The sequence below is a fragment of the Schistocerca nitens genome, chromosome 1, assembly GCF_023898315.1.
Source record: "Schistocerca nitens isolate TAMUIC-IGC-003100 chromosome 1, iqSchNite1.1, whole genome shotgun sequence".
NCBI classification, from domain to species: domain Eukaryota; kingdom Metazoa; phylum Arthropoda; class Insecta; order Orthoptera; family Acrididae; genus Schistocerca; species Schistocerca nitens.
In genome coordinates, this window is record NC_064614.1 from 171,997,564 (window position 1) to 172,019,401 (window position 21,838).

At 39.4% G+C, this 21,838-nt stretch overlaps 1 protein-coding gene across 2 annotated transcripts in view; it reads right to left on the reverse strand.

The window, feature by feature from the left end:
- Positions 1 to 4,360: 4,360 nt before the first annotated feature.
- LOC126244757 (uncharacterized) overlaps positions 4,361 to 21,838 on the reverse strand; it is a 59,465-nt gene continuing 41,987 nt past the window's right edge. The window contains exon 3 of one of the 2 annotated variants that reach the window (XM_049948265.1): positions 4,361 to 5,932. In XM_049948265.1, the coding sequence (XP_049804222.1) occupies positions 4,940 to 5,932 (993 nt within the window). In that variant the 3' untranslated portion in view covers positions 4,361 to 4,939. Of the gene's footprint in view, positions 5,936 to 21,838 lie in introns of both variants that reach the window. The other variant, XM_049948264.1, reaches the window with a different exon arrangement.

Here is a 21,838-nt window from a genome sequence, read left to right on the forward strand (position 1 = left end):
GCCCAACCACATTCCCTGGCCCAAATGCAAATATCTCCATAGCACTTTATTCAGAAACACTAACAGAGTGCCACATAGAGGTTGGTCAGGAAGATTGAACTTGCACACAACAGAAAATTTGCAAGGATAAATATCAAGTCTCTTTTGAAAATGAAACTTCCTGGCAGATTAAAACTGTGTGCCGGACCGAGACTCTAACTCGGGACCATTTTTTGAAAATGTTTTGGCAAGACACCTTAGTTCTCACCTGCTCAATTAACAACCACTGCCATTTTGCTAGTATTTCCTACCAAGTTTTTTGATGTTTGAACTTACCCCAGGGGTAAGATAGATAATGCCTATAGCAAAATTAGAGAGACCTTCAGAGAAAAGAGAACCACTTGTATGAATATCAAGAGCTCAGATGGAAACCCAGTTCTAAGCAAAGAAGGGAAAGCAGAAAGATGGAAGGAGTATATAGAGGGTCTATACAAGGGTGATGTGCTTGAGGACAATATTATGGAAATGGAAGAGGATGTAGATGAAGAGGAAATGGGAGATACGATACTGCGTGAAGAGTTTGACAGAGCACTGAAAGACCTGAGTCGAAACAAGGCCCTGGTAGTAGACAACATTCCATTAGAACTACTGACGGCCATGGGAGAGCCAGTTCTGACAAAACTCTACCATCTGGTGAGCAAGATGTATGACACAGGCGAAATACCCTCAGACTTCAAGAAGAAAATAAAAATTCCAATCCCAAAGAAAGCAGGTGTGGATAGATGTGAAAATTACCGAACTATCAGTTAAACAAGTCACGGATGCAAAATACTAACGCGAATTCTTTAGAGACGAATGGAAAAACTGGTAGAAGCCGACCACGGGGAAGATCAGTTTGGATTCCGTAGAAATGTTGGAACACGTGAGGCAATACTGAACCTACGAGTTATCTTAGAAGCTAGATTAAGGAAAGGCAAACCTACGTTTCTAGCATTTGTAGACTTAGAGAAAGCTTTTGACAATGTTGACTGGAATACTCTTTCAAATTCTGAAGGTGGCAGGGGTAAAATACAGGGAGCGAAAGGCTCTTTACAATTTGTACAGAAACCAGATGGCAGTTATAAGAGTTGAGGGACATGGAAAGGGAAGCAGTGGTTGGGAAGGGAGTGAGACAGGGTTGTAGCCTCTCCCCGATGTTATTCAATCTGTATATTGAGCAAGCATTGAAGGAAACAAAAGAAAAATTTGGAGTAGGTATTAAAATCCATGGAGAAGAAATAAAAACTTTGAGGTTCGCTGATGACATTGTAATTCTGTCAGAGACAGCAAAGGACCTAGAAGAGAAGTTGAACGGAATGGATAGTGTATTGAAAGGAAGATATAAGATTAACATCAACAAATGCAAAATGAGGATAATGGAATGTAGTCGAATTAAGTCGGATGATGCTGAGGGTATTAGATTAGGAAATGAGACACTGAAAGTAGTAAATGAGTTTTGCTATTTGAGGAGCAAAATAACTGATGATGGGTGAAGAAGAGAGGATATAAAATGTAGACTGGCAGTGGCAGGGAAAGTGTTTCTGAAGAAGAAAGATTTGTTAACATCAAATATAGATTTAAATGTCAGGAAGTCCTTTCTGAAAGTATTTGTATGGAGTCTAGCCATGTATGGAAGTGAAACATGGACAATAACTAGTTTGTACAAGAAGAGAATAGAAGCTTTTGAAAAGTGGTGCTACAGAAGAATGCTGAAGATTAGATGGGTAGATCACATAACTAATGAGGAGGTATTGAATAGGATTGGGGAGAAGAGAAGTTTGTGGCACAACTTTACTAGAAGAAGGGATCGATTGGTAGGACATGTTTTGAGGCATCAAGGGATCACCAATTTAGCATTGGAGGGCAGGATGGAGGGTAAAAATAGTAGAGGGAGACCAAGAGATGAATACACCAAGCAGATTCAGAAGGATGTAGGTTGCAGTAGGTACTGGGAGATGTAGAAGCTTGCACAGGATAGAGTAGCATGGAGAGCTGCATCAAACCAGTCTCAGGACTGAAGACCACAACAACAACAGTGAAGGATTACTCAGAAAATAAGGGTTTAATTAAAAAATGTTTCCTTCCACCATGGAAAACACTACACGAAAGCACTGCAATAGACAACACCAACATCGTATCCTAATTCTGAAATTCACATTTCACACATTATGGAGGGATGCTGACTTAGTTTTTCAGGCACAAATGGGTAGTTGCGGTATTCAAAATGTAAATGAAATACCTCTGTCATGGTGCTGCTGTTAGCTGATAGTATGTATAGTGTGTGCAGTGATTCATGTTGAGAAATGAATGAATCGTATAGCACTAACTTTTTATATTATGAAATAACTTCTTTGGCAGAAAGTACAAAGGAAACATTGTTTTACACTATGGATAGACTGAATCAGATATTTAAGAGGATGGAGGCTCTAATCAGCATCCCACCATTCTGATTTAGATTTTCCATGGTTTCCATAAATAGAATCCAGTATGTTGTCCTCCATGGTGAGTGTACATCGGAGGTGAGGGTATCATCTGGAGTGCCCCAGGGAAGTGTGGTAGGTCCGCTGTTGTTTTCTATCTACATAAATGATCTTTTGGATAGGGTGGATAGCAATGTGCGGCTGTTTGCTGATGATGCTGTGGTGTACGGGAAGGTGTTGTCGTTGAGTGACTGTAGGAGGATACAAGATGACTTGGACAGGATTTGTGATTGGTGTAAGGAATGGCAGCTAACTCTAAATATAGATAAATGTAAATTAATGGAGATGAATAGGAAAAAGAATCCTGTAATGTTTGAATACTCCATTAGTAGTGTAGCGCTTGACACAGTCACGTCGATTAAATATTTGGGCATAACATTGTAGAGCGATATGAAGTGGGACAAGCATGTAATGGCAGTTGTGGGGAAAGCGGACAGTTGTCTTTGGTTCATTGGTAGAATTTTGGGAAGATGTTGTTCATCTGCAAAGGAGGCCGCTTATAAAACACTAATACGACCTATTCTTGAGTACTGCTCGAGCATTTGGGATCCCTATCAGGTCGGACTGAGGGAGGACATAGAAGCAATTCAGAGGCGGGCTGCTAGATTTGTTACTGGTAGGTTTGATCATCACGCGAGTGTTACGGAAATGCTTCAGGAGCTCGGGTGGAAGTCTAGAGGAAAGGAGGCGTTCTTTTCGTGAATCACTACTGAGGAAATTTAGAGAACCAGCATTTGAGGCTGACTGCAGTTCAATTTTACTGCCGCCAACTTACATTTTGCGGAAAGACCACAAAGATAAGATAAGAGAGATTAGGGCTCGTACAGAAGCATATAGGCAGTCATTTTTCCCTCGTTCTGTTTGGGATTGGAACAGGGAGAGAAGATGCTAGTTGTGGTACGAGGTACCCTCCGCCATGCACTGTATGGTGGATGGCGGAGTATGTATATAGATGTAGATGCAGATGTAGAATTACTAAGTTAAATCTGAAATGGTTCCTAATACAAGTCCACAGTACACAAGCTGTCCCATCCTTGTCCAGAAGAGCTGTATGTATAAAGTCTATATACTTAAATTATGTTCTTATAAAAGTGATAAATGAAGTAACAAAGCAGCTCTTCCTCCTCCTCTTACTACTACTACTACTACTACGACTACGACTACTCCAATACTGCATTCCCACAGGGTGCTCATGCCAGCGTCATTGAACAATGTTGAATGCACCTGCTTTCATTATGAATGCTAAATCATGCATCAGCTTTGATTCTGTCAGATGAACTCCATATAATTTCATATGGATTTTGTAGATTAAAATCTATTAACAGATCACCTTTGTACAAGCTTAATTTGCTTGCTCTTTGTAAACGTTATAACACTTTATTGTGATAAATTTACAATTTAAATACAATGTGAAAAAGACTGCTAAGATGATAGAAATCAGAATGAAGATTTTTTTGTTTCCAGTGTTGTCTGTCTTTTGTTTAGCAAATATCATTTTAATATATTTCTCCAGCACCCAAATATCATAGCAAAACGATTACAATAAGAGGGCAAAGTAAACTGTTTAGCCCACTTGCCAGTTGATTTCATTTGCACAAAACATTCACCTTGCAAAGTAACAAAAGTTGTGGAAGAATAACATGCTACAGAAATACATCATGATTACCAAACACAATATAAGCATTAGTCCTATTATAATATTTGTTCTCTGTGAAATTTCATTTCATAAAGTGGAATAGAATCAATGTGTGATATATGAAACAACAATAATATAGGCTGACAAGTTTCTGCATTTTTGCAAGGAATTGTGAATACCTAAATAAATGAAAAACAAAAAGTCAGTAATAACAAAATACAATATGTGCCACAAAAAAGGTATGCAATCAAATTTTATTTGAAAATCTTGTGAAAAATGTAACATGTCTTCATAATAATGTAAATAGATAGGCTAAGCACAATTAATAAAAGAGCTGTGGTAACATATCCAACACCGATATCTTCACAGTATTTTGCTTTTCTTTTCCATGGGATCAGTATAATGTTATGCTGAGTGTGAAATACCAGAGTCTTTTTCAAGTTTAACTCAGATTTAAGCTGAAAATTACACTGAATCACTAATCCAGCACATAATGGTACTAATAGACACAGATTAAACATTATTATCATACACCGTCTAATATTTTTCAGAAATAAAAAGAAAGGATACTGTTCAAATTTGTAATCTAAGATATGAGCCTACCTCAGTGCAAATATTTTGTTGTTCTAAAGAAAACAAACAAATAAAACAATATGCACCAATAAAGTATCTTCCTACAGATTCACAAGTTGCAAAAAAAATTCTAAAATATATTGTTTTCACAACACTGATTCTAGTCAACTCATAAGTATTAAACAATACTCAACATTTACAGATTTCACATTTTGGAGTAATACTTATTCAGTCAGGGACATGCTTCATTGTGTAATATGTTCAGTGGCAAAGAAATTACACCCTCTGTCAAGCGTGTTATAAGAGCCTGACGTTGATCATTATCAACTTCTTCTTTCCAAATGTTGTGCATCACATTTTCTGCCTGCTCCACCACCCTCCTACTATGCACATTTGGAACATGCAATGTAAAAAGAAATAGGGCCTTTCGAACTACAGGGTTTTCAACATCACATAAGAAATGAAAAGCCATGGCCATTCTGCCAGGAAAATTCTGCAAATTGTTAACTATTACTGAACGGTGTTTCTCAATACGAGGTTTGTAATGATCTATAATCCAGCCATAGTCCCTAGACATATTTTCATTCTGCAACAATTCATCTGGTTTTAAAATGAGAGGAACTTTTTCATCTGATTCTAAGTATTTCATTGCAAGATTACCAATAGCATTTGCCAGGCAAAAAGGTCCCTCACCAGTGTTATTGTGGAGGAGAACAAAAATTGAAGGTTTGGTGGGATCACTTTCCACTACATTACGTATACCGGCAGAAAGCTGAAACTCAACATCCTCTGGAATATTTTCATATCGTGACAATGCATTTTTCACTGCTGCAGCCATATTTTCTATGCCTGTGTAACTATTTTCTTCAGAAGAACTTGCAAAAAAAGTTCCGTAGACTAGACAGAAACCTATTACTAACGATAAAGCTACAGTCAAAGGCATTTTTAGGTTTCTACTATCTTTACCTTGCACTGACTCTTTTAAGGCATTGTTTTGTTCATATTTAAGTTTCCAATCATCCTGATATTCTGGAACATAAACTTTAGGATGAAATGAGTCATTGCTCTCTCTACAAATCCTGTATTCCTCTGTGACTGCAGCACGCTGATTTATGGGTCTTCTATTCAACACAGGACTTCTCGAGGATTCGCGGTATCGATTTCTGCCATCGACTCTACGAAGTTCATAATCAGCATATGGTTCCTCATCTTCAGCTTCATACTCCTGCTAAAAAAAAATTTACACAATACACTACACAAACAGACCAATACCAAGTGCACAAAGAGCTAAGGAAATAGGATATGCATCTCTGTACCAGGTAAAAAACCTGAACTGATCTTGAAACTTATGGAGTGCAAAAAAGTGAAAACTCACAAATAAACAGCAAAAGTGGTGGCTGGGATTGTGGAGTTTTAAGTAATGAAAGTATAGTCTAGCTTAACTGTGCAGTTTTCCAACTATACATGCTGCATTATTTCTAAGTTGATAGAAATCTGAAACATTTTAAGGGCACAATATATTTGCTTCAACATCTGTTAACTCACTTTTGTGTTCCAACAATGCTGTAACAAAAAAGCAGCCATAGCTCCTTTGTTGAACAAGAGTGAATCATGTGGAATACAGTGTTACAGAAGCATGTAATTACAGGCACAATTAACATGAAAAGCTTCTCTGCAGCAGTTATGGAAAAAGAAACAAGAGAGGTAAAAGAGCTGGTATTCCTCTTCTCTTGCTACTTCAGCTGCTCTGTATCTTTAAACTGATTGAAAAACTTCGCCAAAACCCACCTCAAAAAGAGGAAGGAGAATGTAATTTTTGTCTCACCCCCTACAATAACAACAGTGAAGAACAATACTAATAGATATTAATATAAAAATATAACTTTTCTAAACACTGAAGTAACATATAATAACATATAATATGGTAAGTGTTAACAGTTTTGGAAACTGTGATAAATCTATTACTCCAACATTTCCCCTATTTACACAGTTTATAGTATTTAGTCCTTTTAGTTTTTATTATAGTGCACCATCGGAACATTGTCTCATGGCCATTGAGAATGTCATTACATTAGGTGACTAAAACACTGGAAGTCAGAATTTTCAAAAAGTAATCACTGCTGTTACACATTAGAACAAAATGTCATACTGGTAAAAAGGGAAACTCAAACATTATTTCCAGCACATTACAAATGTGCAGCATAGGTCACATGTCAAGATGATAATATTATGAGAAGGAACGTTGTTACTCACCATATAGCGGAGATGCTGAGTTGCAGATAGGCACAGCAAAAAGGCACAATTAAAGCTTTTGGCCACTGGCCTTCATCAACAATAGACCACCCACCACACACACACACACACACACACACACACACACACACACACACACACACACACGACTGTGGTTTCTGTTGCTGTTGACGAAGGACAATGGCCGAAAGCTTTAATTGTGTGTCTTTTGTTGTGCCTATCTGCGACTCCACATCTCCACTGTATGGTGAGTAGCAACTTTCCTTCTCAGAACATTGTTACATTCCATCCTGGATTCTCCATTGTTTGACATCAAGATAATACTCAGACTTGCTCACAAACCCTTCTCTGCCAATCTGTTAGAGAAGTTAAATACAAAAGATTACACTGTAGCCTCATACTCGTGAAGGAATTGTTACTGACAGTGTATTAAGACAGAATACAAGTTCAAAAGCATTGAAATAAGCGGGTTTTGTAGAGATTAGCACACAGACATGTGCACTTGTGAATTAATACTGAAAAATATTCCACTTTTAATGGTTACTGTGTATAGATCCCTACTGGGACATTTTTAACTGTTTGTGAGGCATGTTGAATCCTTACTGTGTTGTCTCTCAGAGAGCAACAAGCAGTTAACATTATATGGTGATTACAATGTAAATTTTTGAAAGGATTCTGATAGGGAAAATTATCTAAAACCCATATTTGTATCTTATCATTTGATCTCTGTATTAACTTTCCAACACAGGCAGATAAAGACAGTAGAACTCAAATGTTTTATTTGATGAAGCGCAAAGCAAGAACATAACTGTATATCCAGTAATAAATTCTCTCTGGTCATGATGCACAATTAGTTAGGATAAGTAAGACAGTCCTTTACAGTACATATTCTCCTCAGTGGAAATCAGTTAGAATAGTTAATGATTCCATGACAAATGTCCGAAACAGTTTACAGACTGTGTGTAACCTGCGATGAAATTTATAGTAAACCAAATGCTGATATAAAATTTAATCTACTCCATAATAAATTCATATCACCATTTGAAAACAGCTTTTCTAATCAGGAATTACATTAAACAACCTTATAAAAAAACCTTGGATTACTAGAGAAATTAAAATATGTAGTGAAAAGAAAAGAAATATAGCTCTCTTGGTAAGAACAAGTAAAAATAAAAAAAACGTATATTATGAAATCAGTAATTCTGACAACAGACTTCAGTCTGTATGGAATGTAGTGAAACAAGAGACAGGGTAACAGGCTAGAGTAACATAAGTTGTACTGAGAAGAAGTTTATGTTCCGATGACTTCATTTGTCACTGCATTACGCTTGGTAAAATTAATGTACTTCACTGACGAAAATATATTTCACATACATGTGTTTGCCCGAGAAAATGAGTTTGCTTTAAGAGCGAGTTTTGGCTAGCTCCTATCTTGTGCCATGAATTCAAAAACAGTGCAGCATCTCTTTCTGTTTTGGACAGCTTGAATAGATCATTTTGTAAACTGCACACTACTTCTTGAGGACCACTTAACACACTTCCGAGACTAATTTTCATTGTATTATTAAAGGTTCTCTCTCTCTCTCTCTCTCTCTCTCTCTCTCTCTCTCTCCCTCCCCCCCCTCTCTCCCCCCCCTCCCCCTCTCCCTGGTTGTGCCTTCTTCATTTACCATAACCCGACTAAAAATAATGACTATGCAACTCATTGGAGACTTCTTCAACAATGGAAGTAAGTTTTGAAAATTTTCCGCCGCTTATTCTTGTTTCAGTTCACAGCAACTCGGGAAATGATTTCCCATATTTAGTTGTTATGTAAACATTATAATATTTAGTTGTTATGTAAACAATATAAGTTTACACAAGAATCCATTAACATCCATAAACCTATTAGAAATAGTGCATTTCTTCCCTTGTAAAAGCAAATTCAATCCATTTAGATGATTTGTAAAGTCTGTTTGAAATTCTTCCTTTTCTTTTTCTTTCTTTTTCTTTTTCTTTTTCTTTTAAAAAAAAAGAAGAGTGAATTCTTCAATTTACTCCCAAATTCCGCAGTACCCCATATTACTTGATTAATTCTTTATTTGCAATCTTTAACAGTTCTTTTTTAAGGTGGGGTGGGGTGGGGATGGTTCTAGATGAGTAATGCAAACATCAATACTCCACAAGCCACCTGGCAGAGCAGAGGGTACATACCCAATGCACCATCAATACAAACTGCGCAATATTCTTTCAAACCTTCAATTTTGTCAACACGGTTTTTGAAAATATCCACACCTTTTGTTCTGAGCAATGGAATTAAAGCGAGTAACACTTCATGCACAGAAAGTCATTTATTATTATATGAATACAATTAGCAGCTGACTAAGATCTGTTCGATCAGTACTTCGTCCACACAAAGAATAATACCAACAGTTTGCAAATTAAACTGTTCAGTTTCTTTTCTTTTCTTTCTTTTTTTCTTTTTTGCTAGATACCATTAGACTTGTGTACAAAGCAGCTGTTTTAAAGTGTTCTTCGGCTTAGTCTTAACCAAATGTTTTTGCCATTGTTAGTGCACATTTTTTTTTTACACATAATCCATCGCTGAAGCATTTCTGGACTTTTGCTAATTTTGAGCAATCAGCATGCGATGCAGTTAAAAGCTTTCCTTCAGGACTTTATGGTTCAGGAAACCTTCATTTTTATTTTTTATTATTTATTTTGAAGTTATCCAGTAAAGTGCATCATTTGTCATGCGAGTAATGACCGTGTGTTGCTTCATGAAGAGAAATATTGAGAAAGATTGTTTTGATTTACGGTAAGCATTTTGTACATATAGCTATTGGAGTTTTTCATCGGAATTATTTACAAACGAGTACTTAATCTTCAACTCGTACTGGAATAATGTTTTTCAGTATTCTTTCTTTTTGTGTTGCCTCACTAGATTGCTGGTGAACAAGTGAATCTAAATATTTGGTCAGGACGTACGACATAGCGTGAGTGGAGTTGGAGGGGGAAGCGCTCAGTGGAGGGGAATGCCTCACAAGCCACGCTTTGCAAGCATACTCTATGTTTGCCATGCGTGAGGTAATAAAGATTACTACATGACTACAGCAGAACCTGAGGGATGGTATCCATACCCATTCGCAGGATATCTATCTAATAGCTTCCTTATGGATAATAAATATTTGTTATCCAAAATCCCATATCCACAGTAAGAGTGACTGCCTGGTAAAAATGTTAAGAAACTTAATCAAAGTGAAACATATACCGATGACTGATGATTTCCACTTTATTATGGAGCATTCTAAAGTTAATAAACATGGATACCTATTCATTGAAAATGATATATAATTACAATTGTACTGGTACATTATAAAGGCGAATGACATTGATGCTTGTATTGAGCATGTTACGATGAGTTGGAACTTTAAATGTTTGTTGTTTGGTTAGTGTTTTGCAGTAGTGATGACATCATTCACCTAATGGGAGGAATCAGTAGTGCAACATATCAGTTTGATGAAGTGATGTGTTGCACAAGCGTTTTTCGAACTGACAAATGATGATCGCCAATATGAAAAGTTTATTTCCATAATGTATTAGATAATCTACTGTTTAGATGTATGGTTTTTTTTATGTGCATATACCACGAGATGGATGGATGGCTGGGCGGGATATTGCCTATGACATCACGGGGACAGGAGGAAACTTTTTACATAGTTCACCTTCAAATCAATCCATCCATCCCTCCCTACACCCGGCCCTATCATAATTTTACACCTGTTTATTTTTTCCTCGTGCATGGCAACAGCTTCCACACAAATCAAATATTCTCACGTCGCAGAACTACCCTACGGTCATCACTCATTAGCAAAAATTTCTTTCCGCCTTTTCGCTCCCCAGAACCACTCCCTGTTATCCATAGTTCCCTTTACAACCATCTAACTTATTCAGTCTTCTGGTCCAGACAGTATACCAATTAGGTTCCTTTCAGAGTATCTTGATGCAATATCTCCATACTTAACAATCATATACTAGCACTTGCTCGACAAAAGATCCATACCCAAAGGCTGGAAAGTTGCACAGGTCGCACCAGTATCCACTAAACTGCAGGCCCATATCATTAACGTTGATATGCAGCAGGATTTTGGAGCATATATTGTGTTCATTCAAATTTATTCTCTGTTTCCAAATTTCCAAAAGGCTTTTCACACTGTACCACACAAGCAGCTTCTAGTGAAATGAGTGCTTATGGAATATTGCCTCAGTTATGTGAGTGGATCCATGATTTCCTGTCAGAGGGGCCACAGTTCACAGTAACTGATGGAAAGTCATTGAGTAAAACAAGTGATTTCTGGTGTTCCCAATGTAGTATTATAGGCTGTCTGCTGTTCCTTATAAACGATTTAGGAGGCAATCTGAGCACCCATCTTGGGTTGTTTGCAGAGGATGTGTTGTTTCGTCTATTGAACTCATCAGAAGATCAAAACATATTGCAAAATGATTTAGAAAAGACACCTGAATGGTGCAAAAATTGGCAACTGACCATGAATAGCAAAACAATAAATAATGAGAAGTGTGAGGTCATCCACATGAGTGCTAAAAGGAATCCATTAAACTTCAGTTACACGATAAATCAGTGTAATCTAAAGGCTGTAAATTCAACCAAATAATTAAGAATTACAATTGCAAACAATTTAAATTGGAAAAAACACACAGAAAATGTTATGGGGAAGGTAAACCATAGACTGCATTTTATTAGCAGAACACTTAGAAAATGTGACAGATCTACTAAAAAGACTGGCTACACTATGCTTGTCCGTCCTCTTTTGGAGTACTGCTGTGCAGTCTGGTATCTTTAGCAGATAGGATTAATGGAGTACATTGAGAAAGTTCAAAAACGAGCATCACTTTTGTATTATCACAAAATATGGGAGAGAACGTCACAGACATGATACAGGATTTGGGATACACACCACTAAAACAAAGGCATTTTTCATTGTGACGGAATCTTCTCACGAAATTTCTATCACCAACTTTCTCCTCTGAATGCAAAAATATTATGTTGACGCTGCCCTACATAGGGAGAAATGATCATCATGATAAAATAAGGTAAATCAGATATAGTTGTTCATTTCTCCATGCACTGATCGAGAGTGGAATAATAGAGAATTATTGTGAAGGTGGTTTGATGAACCCCCTGCCAGGCACTTAAGAATGATTTACAGAGTATCCATGAAGACGTAGATTTCCTGAGCCTACCTCACATTTTCTTATTCAGAAAAGTATCCCCACACCTAGCTAAAACCCAGTCCCACCTCCTGTTCTCTAAATGCTGCCCCCGAGCTGGGGAAGGAGTCTTCCTGTCCCCCCCCCCCTCCCCCCCTGCCCCCCATGACCATACAACAAAAATACTCTTTCCCAGATCCCACCCCTCCTTTTACAATGATTACTGTACTTCAAAATTCCAGCAATGCCTCTTCCTCACAAATCCGGTACTACAGAAACAAATCTCCATGACACAGGGGTGCTAGAAAAATTTCTGCTCCCTCCCCAAGATACTTTTACTGTACACTTCTAACTCACCACACCACATCTCCCAAATAGAGATATTTGCCCTCCAACACCTGGAAGAGCACTTCAGATACCACCTCCATAAATGATAAAACTTACTGACATCCTACTCCTGCCTTGAAGCATCAGTACCTGTCAACACCTATCCTAACCCCACTGAACCCACTTGTCAATCCCTCATAGAACACAGACTCTGTCTTACGGGCCTTTTCATTTACAACATGCCCCAGAACTATCTTTCAATGTTCTACCTAACTCAAAACCTAAACAATCCCAAAACAAGGCCAGAAATTTATTCACCAAAATCTGTGTCCTACAGAAGTTTCAGTCCTACCCAATGGCCTCACTTTCACTCCCATACTCAAGTTCAACCCTGTCATACTCAAGTTCAACATTGTCAATGACCTGCTTCTCCTGATCACTACAGTGGAAACTTTTGTTTGCTACCAAGCTCTCTTACCAAAGCAAACTTAATCCCAACATTTAATCTTGTCTGCCCCAGTTCATACGCTCAACCAACTGTTTTGTTTTAGGATGCGAAAAACCCCCCCCCCCTTCCCCCCATACCACCTATCTACTCTTTCGCCATCTTTCACAAATTCCTACCTCCTACTTGGACTTGTCTTCCTTCCCCAAGTCCATTCCCAAGAACAGAAACCTCTCAGCAGAAGAAATAACAGCCCTTCACTGCCTCATGAAAGGCCCCGATTTAGTCATCTTCCCTGTAGATAAATGCTGCACCATTCTTGTAACATACCACAGTAACTACTTGACAGAAGGCTTCTGCCCACTGTTTGACTCCTTCACATACAAGGTCTGCCACAGCAATCCCATCCCAGAGTCCAAATACAAGGTCTGCCACAGCAATCCCATCCCAGAGTCCAACGTAACCCCCTACTCAAATCCTTAGGCCCATCTCAGAATCTTTCATTGGAATCCATCTCTCTCCTCACACCAATGATCCCCCATGCACACAAATTCTACATACTTCCAAAAATCCTTAAACCCAACAATCTTGTACACCACTTTCTAGCTGGTTCTGCACTTCACTTCACTGAAAGAATTTCCCCTCTCATCGAGCAACACCTCCAACCAATTGCCAGTAGCCTAGCCTCTCACATGAGAGACAGAAACCACTTCCTTCACTGACTGTCAAACATTTCCACGCCACCTGAGCCCATTGATGCCACTTTCCTATATACAGAGGGTTGTGACTGAAACATAAAAGAATACTGTTTTTAGTCTAAGTACATTGAAGAGCCAAAGAAACTGGTACACCTGCCTAATATTGTGTAGGGCAGACGCAAGCACATAGAAGTGCAGCAACATGGACTTGACTAATGTCTGAAGTAGTGCTGGAGGGAATTGACACCATGAATCCTGCATGGCTGTCCATAAATCTGTAAGACCATGAGGGGGTGAAGATCTCTTCTCAACAGCATGTTGCAATACATTTCAGATATGCTCAATAATTTTCATGTCTGGGGAGTTTGGTGGCCAGTGGAGGAGGTGTTTACACTCAGAGGAATGTTCCTGGAGCCACTCTGTAGCAATTCTGGACATGTGGGGTGAAGCATTGTCCTACTGAAATTGCACAAGTCCCTTGGAATGCACAATGGACATGAATGAATGCAGGTGATCAGACATGATGCTTTCATGTGTGTCAGCTGTCAGTGTAGTATCTACATATCAGGGGTCCCATATCACTCCAACTACACCTGCCCCGCACCATTACAGAGCCTCCACCAGCTTGAGCAGTACCCTGGTGACATGCAGGGTCCAAGGATTCATGATATTTCCATACCCATACACGTCCATTCGCTCTAAACAATTTGAAATGAAATTTGTCTAACCAGGCAACATGTTTCCAGTCAGCAACACTCCGAAGTCAGTGCTGAAGGGCCCAGGTGAGGCATAAAGCTTTGTGTTGTGCAGCCACCAAGGGTACACAGGTGGGTCTTTGGCCCCGAAAGCCCATATCAAAGATGTTTTATTGAATGGTTTGCACACTGACATTTGTTGAAGACCCAACACTGAAATCTGCAGCAATTTGCGGAATGGTTGCATTTCTGTCACAGTGAATGAAGAACCCTCTTCAGTTCTTGTTGGTCCCATTCAAGCAGGATCTTTTTCCAGCAGCAGCGATGTTGGAGATTTTATATTTTACCGGATTCCTGATATTCACGATACACTTGTCAAATGGTCATACGGGAAAATCCCCACTTCATCGCTACCTCAGAGATGCTGTGCCTCATCGCTCATGCACTGACTATAACATCATGTTCAAACTCACTTAAATCTTGATAACCTGCCATTGTAGCAGCAGTAATTGATCTAACAACTGTGCCAGACACTTGCTGTCTTATGTAGGTGTTGCTGTTTGAATACGCATGCCTATACCAGTTTCTTTGGCGCTTGAGTGTATATTCCATTGCAGTGATTTAATTAGTTACTTTTTCTTCAAATTACTTCAAATAAATTTATGCTGAAATAGATAACAATATACATTTATCCCATGAATGTATGCAATATGCTGTCTGTGTGGATATCACTGTTACACTCAAATTAACAACTTCTCTTTGATTTGTACATTATTTTTCAAATATATATTGTTCCTTTGCAATTATCGTTGTTGCCTTTTCTACGAGGCCCCTTCAACATCTGTGTGGTATTGGAAACTCTGCTCCACGCTAAATAAGGAATACCTCAAACAAATAACAATACAAAACACACACACACACACACACATCTTGTGCTATAATGTGGACCTGTGAATTATTTGAAACATATACTTTACTATAATATTAATGAATGCTACAATTACTCATTTATATACGACAATGAGGGTACAGAAAACTTTGTTCCTCTGATTCTGGAGGGAAAAATCTAGAATTTAATTATGTAAAAACTCTGTACCCTCGAACATGCCACCCCATTAAATTATGGTTGGGAAAAACCGACCGCTTAAATCCAGTATTGGTATTTTAGTTCTGAATATCTGGTATTTTTGGGTATTTCTCTGACCTCACTTATAAGAAGTCTTTTTTCTCATTTTTGCTATTAAATGGGCAAAAATGCCAGCATATCAATTTGCCATAGCACAGTTGCTGAAATTTTTGGTTTTTAAATAAAACTTTTTTTTTAAAAAAAAATGAGTAATGTTTATTTGTAAAATTTCCATTGCTTTGAAAAGTTTGATTATTAAAGAAATTGGGAAAAGCAATCAGCACTATTTCAATAACTGCTACAGTTAGAAACCAGCAACAAACAAATGACATAAGAACTGGTATAGCATTGCAGATCTGATGTACCTGCTGACATGTGGCAAGGCCTATTAAATGGTATACATGTATGTGCAGTGTGGTCTATGGCGTAGTTTTTCACTTTCATTCTCGGACTTCACTTGTATTGCAGGATGGTCCATCCTTAGTTTGGAAGTATTTCACAAAGCACAGAAGCAGTGAAGTACAATACTTCCTTTGCTTTAAAAGATTAAAAAGTGGAGTATGCACAAACTTGCATTATCATATAAGGAGAAAACATCCACTATGGAGAAAACGTCCACAATGTTCCTTGGAAGAGAACATACATTTTACTGCTATATCTGTAATTCTTTTGAAATGCTACGAACTCGGGATAACAACTGATCCTTTAATTTTGTGGTTGCTTCATGGTGGAAAACTGATACCATCAAAGAGTGATGATGCAGGGAAGTCATCAACTTTAAGACATCTCACTTTTGCTGTCACTGTGCCCATCTCCTTCATTTCTGCAATCTTTGCTGGAAACAATTAGACCAGCATCAACCACCTATTCATTGTGATCTCCTACCCCTTCCCTCAGCCTTTGTTTGAAGTCCGCATTTGTTACTGGAAGCAACAGCAACAAAAAAACTGAAAATCAGGTATTTCAGAAACTGGTTATTTTGAGCAGTTTTAACACTCGGGCTAAAATGGAGATAAAAAGATCTGGTGTAACACAAAACTGGTTGTTTCAGCAATAATCATCATCCCTATTGTAAATGAATAAGAGTGCTACTGTTTCTCAATTAATCTAATTCAAATACTATAATATTAAAATTATTTTCTATATTCATACATATGTACATAATTCATATTTTTATTTCTTCTGCACTAATTAATTATCCTTCTAGTTAATGATTTGCTTCTTATACGTACACTGGGTGCCCCTCCTGAGAGTCGTCAGGCACATTTTCTCTGATGTTCTGACAGATCTTTGCAATTTTGTTTATGCAATGTGTAGCCAGAGACACCTCAAACAAATACTGCTTATTGTGTCTTTCATGTGATGCCCAGCACTGACAGAAAGCATCAGTTTGATTTCTGTCACAAACAAAATTATTTTTAAGGTAGCCGTGTGTCACCCACACGTGCTCAATGCGGAGCCGACAGAGAACCACAGAGCCCCTGCAAGAGGCCCGCGGGGAGGTCTTCCACACGTAGTCTCCTTAATGGCACACAATTTGTTGTGCGTACTGAGGTTATGCCATTCCATCTCCCAAAGCCGCAAAACCTTGACGCGTAGTACTGAACGCAGATCAGTTGCAGAGAAGCCGATCTCCATAAGCTATTTCAGCATAGCCTGTTCGGCCAGCATGTCGGCAAGTTTGTTGCCTGGGATTCCGATGTGTCCTGAAGTCCAGACAAACACCACTGAATGACTGGATGGTTCCAGGGCATAGATGGACTCCTGGCCGGTTGCTACCAAAGGATGACAAGTGTAGCATTGGTCGATAGCTTGTAGGCTCCTCAACGAGTCAGTACACAGAAGAAACGACTCCCAGGGCATGAACGGATGTGCTCAAGAGCAAGAGATATAGCCACCAGCTTGGCAGTGAAAACACTGCAGCCATTGCGCAAGGGATGCTGTTCAATATGTCCTCCATGGACATACGCGAAGTCGACGTGATCATCAGCCATCGAGCCATCGGTGTAAACCACTTCACGGCCTTGGTACATGTCAAGAATCAAGAGGAAGTGGCAGCAGAGAGTAGCAGGGTTATCTGAGTCCTTAGGGCCATGTGAAAAGTCCAAGCAAAGCCGCGGCCTAGGTGTACACCATGGAGGTGTATGTGAATGGACCTCAAGTATAGATGGTAAAGGCAAGGACTCCAGTCTGGAAAGAAGGGATCGGACACGAATTGCAATTGGAAGCCCTGACCTGGGCCACTGATGCAGTAAATGAACTGCTGTGGGTGGTAAAAGGAGACTGTAATTCAGATGCTCAGAACTACGAATGTGTGCAACGTAATTGGCCAGCAGTTGCGCACGCTTCACCTGCAATGGAGGGACTCCAGCCTCCACCAGGATGCTGGTCACCAGACTTGTCCTAAAAGCTCCTGTCGCTACGCAAATGCCACAGTGGTGCACTGGGTCAAGTAAATGCAACACAGAGGGTGCCGTCGAACCACAAACCAGACTCCCATAGTCAAGGCGGGATTGAACAAGGGGTCTGTAGAGCTGCAACAGAGTAGAGCAATCTGCACCCCAGTTGGTGGTGCTCAGGCAGTGGAGGGCATTGAGGTGCTGCCAGCACTTCTGCTTAAGCTGACAAAGGTGAGGGAGCCAAGTCAATTGGGTGTCAAAAACCAGTCCTAAGAATCGATATGTCTCCACTACAGTGAGTGTATCGTCATGAAGGTAAAGTTCTGGTTCCGGATGAACACTACGATTCTGACAGAAGCATATAACACACAACTTTGCAGCCGAAAACTAGAAACAGTGGGCTAGAGCCCATGACTGCACCTTGTGGATGGCTCCCTGTAGGCACCGCTCAGCAACACTAGTACTGGTGGAGCAGTACGAAATGCAGAAGTCATCTGCATACAGAGAAAGTGAGACGTATGGCCCTACAGTTGCTGCTAGACCATTAATGGCCACTAAAAATAAAGATACACTCAATACAGAGCCCTGTGGGACCCCATTCTCCTGGATATGGGGGACTATGGGAGGCACCAACTTGGACACGGAAAGTACGAAGAGTCAGGAAATTTTAGATAAAAATCGGGAGCGGGCCTCTGAGACCCCACTCTTATAATGCAGCAAAGATATGTTGTTGCCAGGTCAGATCATATGCTTTTCGTATATTAAAAAAGATGGCAACCAGGTGTTGGCGCCTGGAAAAAGTTCAGATGGCAGACTTGAGGGACACAAGATTATCAGTGGTAGAGCAACCCTGGTGGAAGCTGCCCTGACGTGGAGCCAGTATGCCACGTGACGCAGGAGGCGGCTACACGGGTAGCAGGGGCTGTCTGGCATGGATTGGGCAGTTTTTTAGGTTAGAGGGTTTTGGGAAAACACAAGAAGGGTTTCAGTCACAAAGGGTGCAGGATGAACACAGGAAGAACGTAGATACAGCAACCATTGGTATAACAGTTTTAAATTATCGTAGCTGTGTTGGGAAAGTACCAGAGCTCCAAGTGCTAATAGAAAGCAGTGATGCTCAAATAATTAAAGGCATTGAAAACTGACTGAAGCCGGATGTAAGCTCAGCCGAAATTTCTGCGAAGAACCTAATGGTGTTCTGAAAGGATAGGCTAAACTCGGTTGGCGGTGGTGTGTTTGTTGCTGTTAGAAGTAGTTAAACTTGTCATGAAATTGAAGTACATACTTCCTGTGAGTTAGCATGGGCACAGGTCATTGTTGGCAACTGGAATAAAATAATTATAGGATCCTTTTACTGACCTCCCAATTCAGATGATAATTTGCTGAAAGGTTCAAAGAAAACTTGAGTTTGATTTCAAACACGTACCTGACTCATATGATGATAGTTGGTGGTGACTTTAATTTACCCTTCATATGTTGGCAAAAATACATCTTTAATTCCGGAGGTACATATAAAATATCATCCGAAATTGTGCTAAATGCATTTTCTGAAAATTATATCGAGCAGTAAGTTCATGAGCCCATGCAAGAAGTAAACGGTTGTGAAAACACGCTTGACCTCTTTGCAACAAATAATCCTGAGTTAATAATGAGCATCAAAACGGATACAGGGTTACCGTAGTGAAACTGAATACTGTAACCTCCAAATCTTACAAAAATAAACAAAAAGTAAACCTATTCACAAAAGCAGATAAAAATTCACTTGACACCTTCCTGAGAGACAATCTCCACACATTCCAAATTCATAAGTGTAGACCAGATGTGGCTTGAATTCAAAGAAAAAGTATCTGCAGCAATTGAGAGATTTATACCAAATAAATTAACAAACAATGGAGCTGATCCTCCTTGGTACACAAAACGGGTTAGAACACTGCTGCAGAAACAAAGAAACAAATGTGCCAAATTTAAACAGGTGCAAAATCCCCAAGATTGGCGATCTTTTACAGGAGCTTGAAATTTATCGCAGACTTCAATGCGAGATGCATACAACAGTTTCCACAATGAAACTGTCTCGAAACCTGGCAGAAAATCCAAAGAAAATCTGCTCGTATGTGAAGTATGTTAACGGCAAGAAACAATCAATGCCTTCTCTACGCGATAGCAATGGAAATACTATTGAAGACAGTACTGCCAAAGCAGAGTTACTACACACAGCCTTCTGAAATGCCTTCACAAAAGAAGACAAAGTAAATATTCCAGAATTTGAATCAAGAACAGCTGCCAATATAAGTAACGTAGAAGTTAATATACTCGGAGTAGTGAAGCAACTTAAATTACTTAATAAAAGCAAGTCTTCTGGTCCACACTGTATACCAATTAGGTTCCTTTTGGAGTACGGTGATGCATTACCTCCATACTTAGCAATCATATACAACCGTTTGCTCGACAAAAGAACCGTACCCAAAGACTGGAAAGTAGCACAGGTCACACCAATATTCAAGAAAGGTAGTAGGAGTAATCCACTAAATTACATTAATGTTGATATACAGCAGGACTTTGGAACATATATTGTGTTCAAACATTATGGATTATCCAGAATGAGATTTTCACTCTGCAGCGGAGTATGCGCTGATATGAAACTTCCTGGCAGATTAAAACTGTGTGACGGACCGAGACTCGAACTCGGGACCTCTGCCTTTCGCGGGCAAGTGCTCTCCGAACTGAGCTACCTAAGCACGACTCACGCCCCGTCCTCACAGCTTCACTTTTGCCAGTACCTCGCCTCCTACCTTCCACTCTGCAGAGCGAAAATCTCATTCTGGAAACATCCCCCAGGCTGTGGCTAAGCCATGTCTCCACAATATCCTTTCTTTCAAGAGTGCTAGTTCTGCAAGGTTTGCAGGAGAGCTTCTGTAAAGTTTGGAAGGTAGGAGACGAGGTACTGGCAGAAGTGAAGCTGTGAGGACGGGGCGCGAGTCGTGCTTGGGTAGCTCAGTTGGTAGAGCACTTGGCTGCGAAAGGCAAAGGTCTCGAGTTTGAGTCTCGGTCCGGCACACAGTATTAATCTGCCAGGAAGTTTCATTATGAATTATATCGAAGGAAACTGTCTATTAACATACAGTCAACATGGGTTTAGAAAACTACGTTCCTGTGAAACACAACTAGCTCTTTATTCACATGAAGTGTTGAGTTCTAATGACAAGGGATTTCAGATCAATTCCGTAGTTTTGTATTTCGGAAGGCTTTTGACACTGTACCACACAAGTGGCTTGTAGGGAAATTGAGTGCTTATGGAACATCGTCTCAGTTATGTGACTGGATTTGTGATTTCCTGTCAGAGAGGTCACAGTTTGTAGTAATTGACGGAAAGGCATCGAGTAAAACAGGATTGATTTCTGGCATTCCCCAAGGTAGTGTTATAGGCCCTTTCCTCTTCCTTATCTATATAAACGATTTGGGAGAAAATCTGAGCAGCCGTCTTAGGTTGTTTGCAGATGACACTGTTGTTTATCGACTAATAAAGTCATCAGAAGATCAAAACAAATTGTAAAATGATTTCTAAAGATATCTGAATGGTGTGAAAATTGGCAGTTGACCCTAAATGACGAAAAGTGTGAGGCCATCCACATGAGTGCTAAAAGGAATTCGTTAAACTTCAGTTACACAATAAATCAGTCTAATCTAAAAGCTGTAAATTCAACTTAATACCTAGGAATTACAATTACGAACAACTTTTATTGGAAGGAACACGCAGAAAACGTTGTGGGGAAGGCTCACCAAAGGCTGCGTTTTATTGGCAGGACACTTAGAAAATGTAACAGATCTACTAAGGTGACTGCCTACACTAAGCTTGTCTGTCTGCTTTTAGAATACTGCTGTGCGGTGTGGGATCCTTACCAGATAGGATTGATGGAGTACATCGAAAAAGTTCAAAGAAGGGCAGCACATTTTGTATTATCGGGAAATTTGGGAGAGAGTGT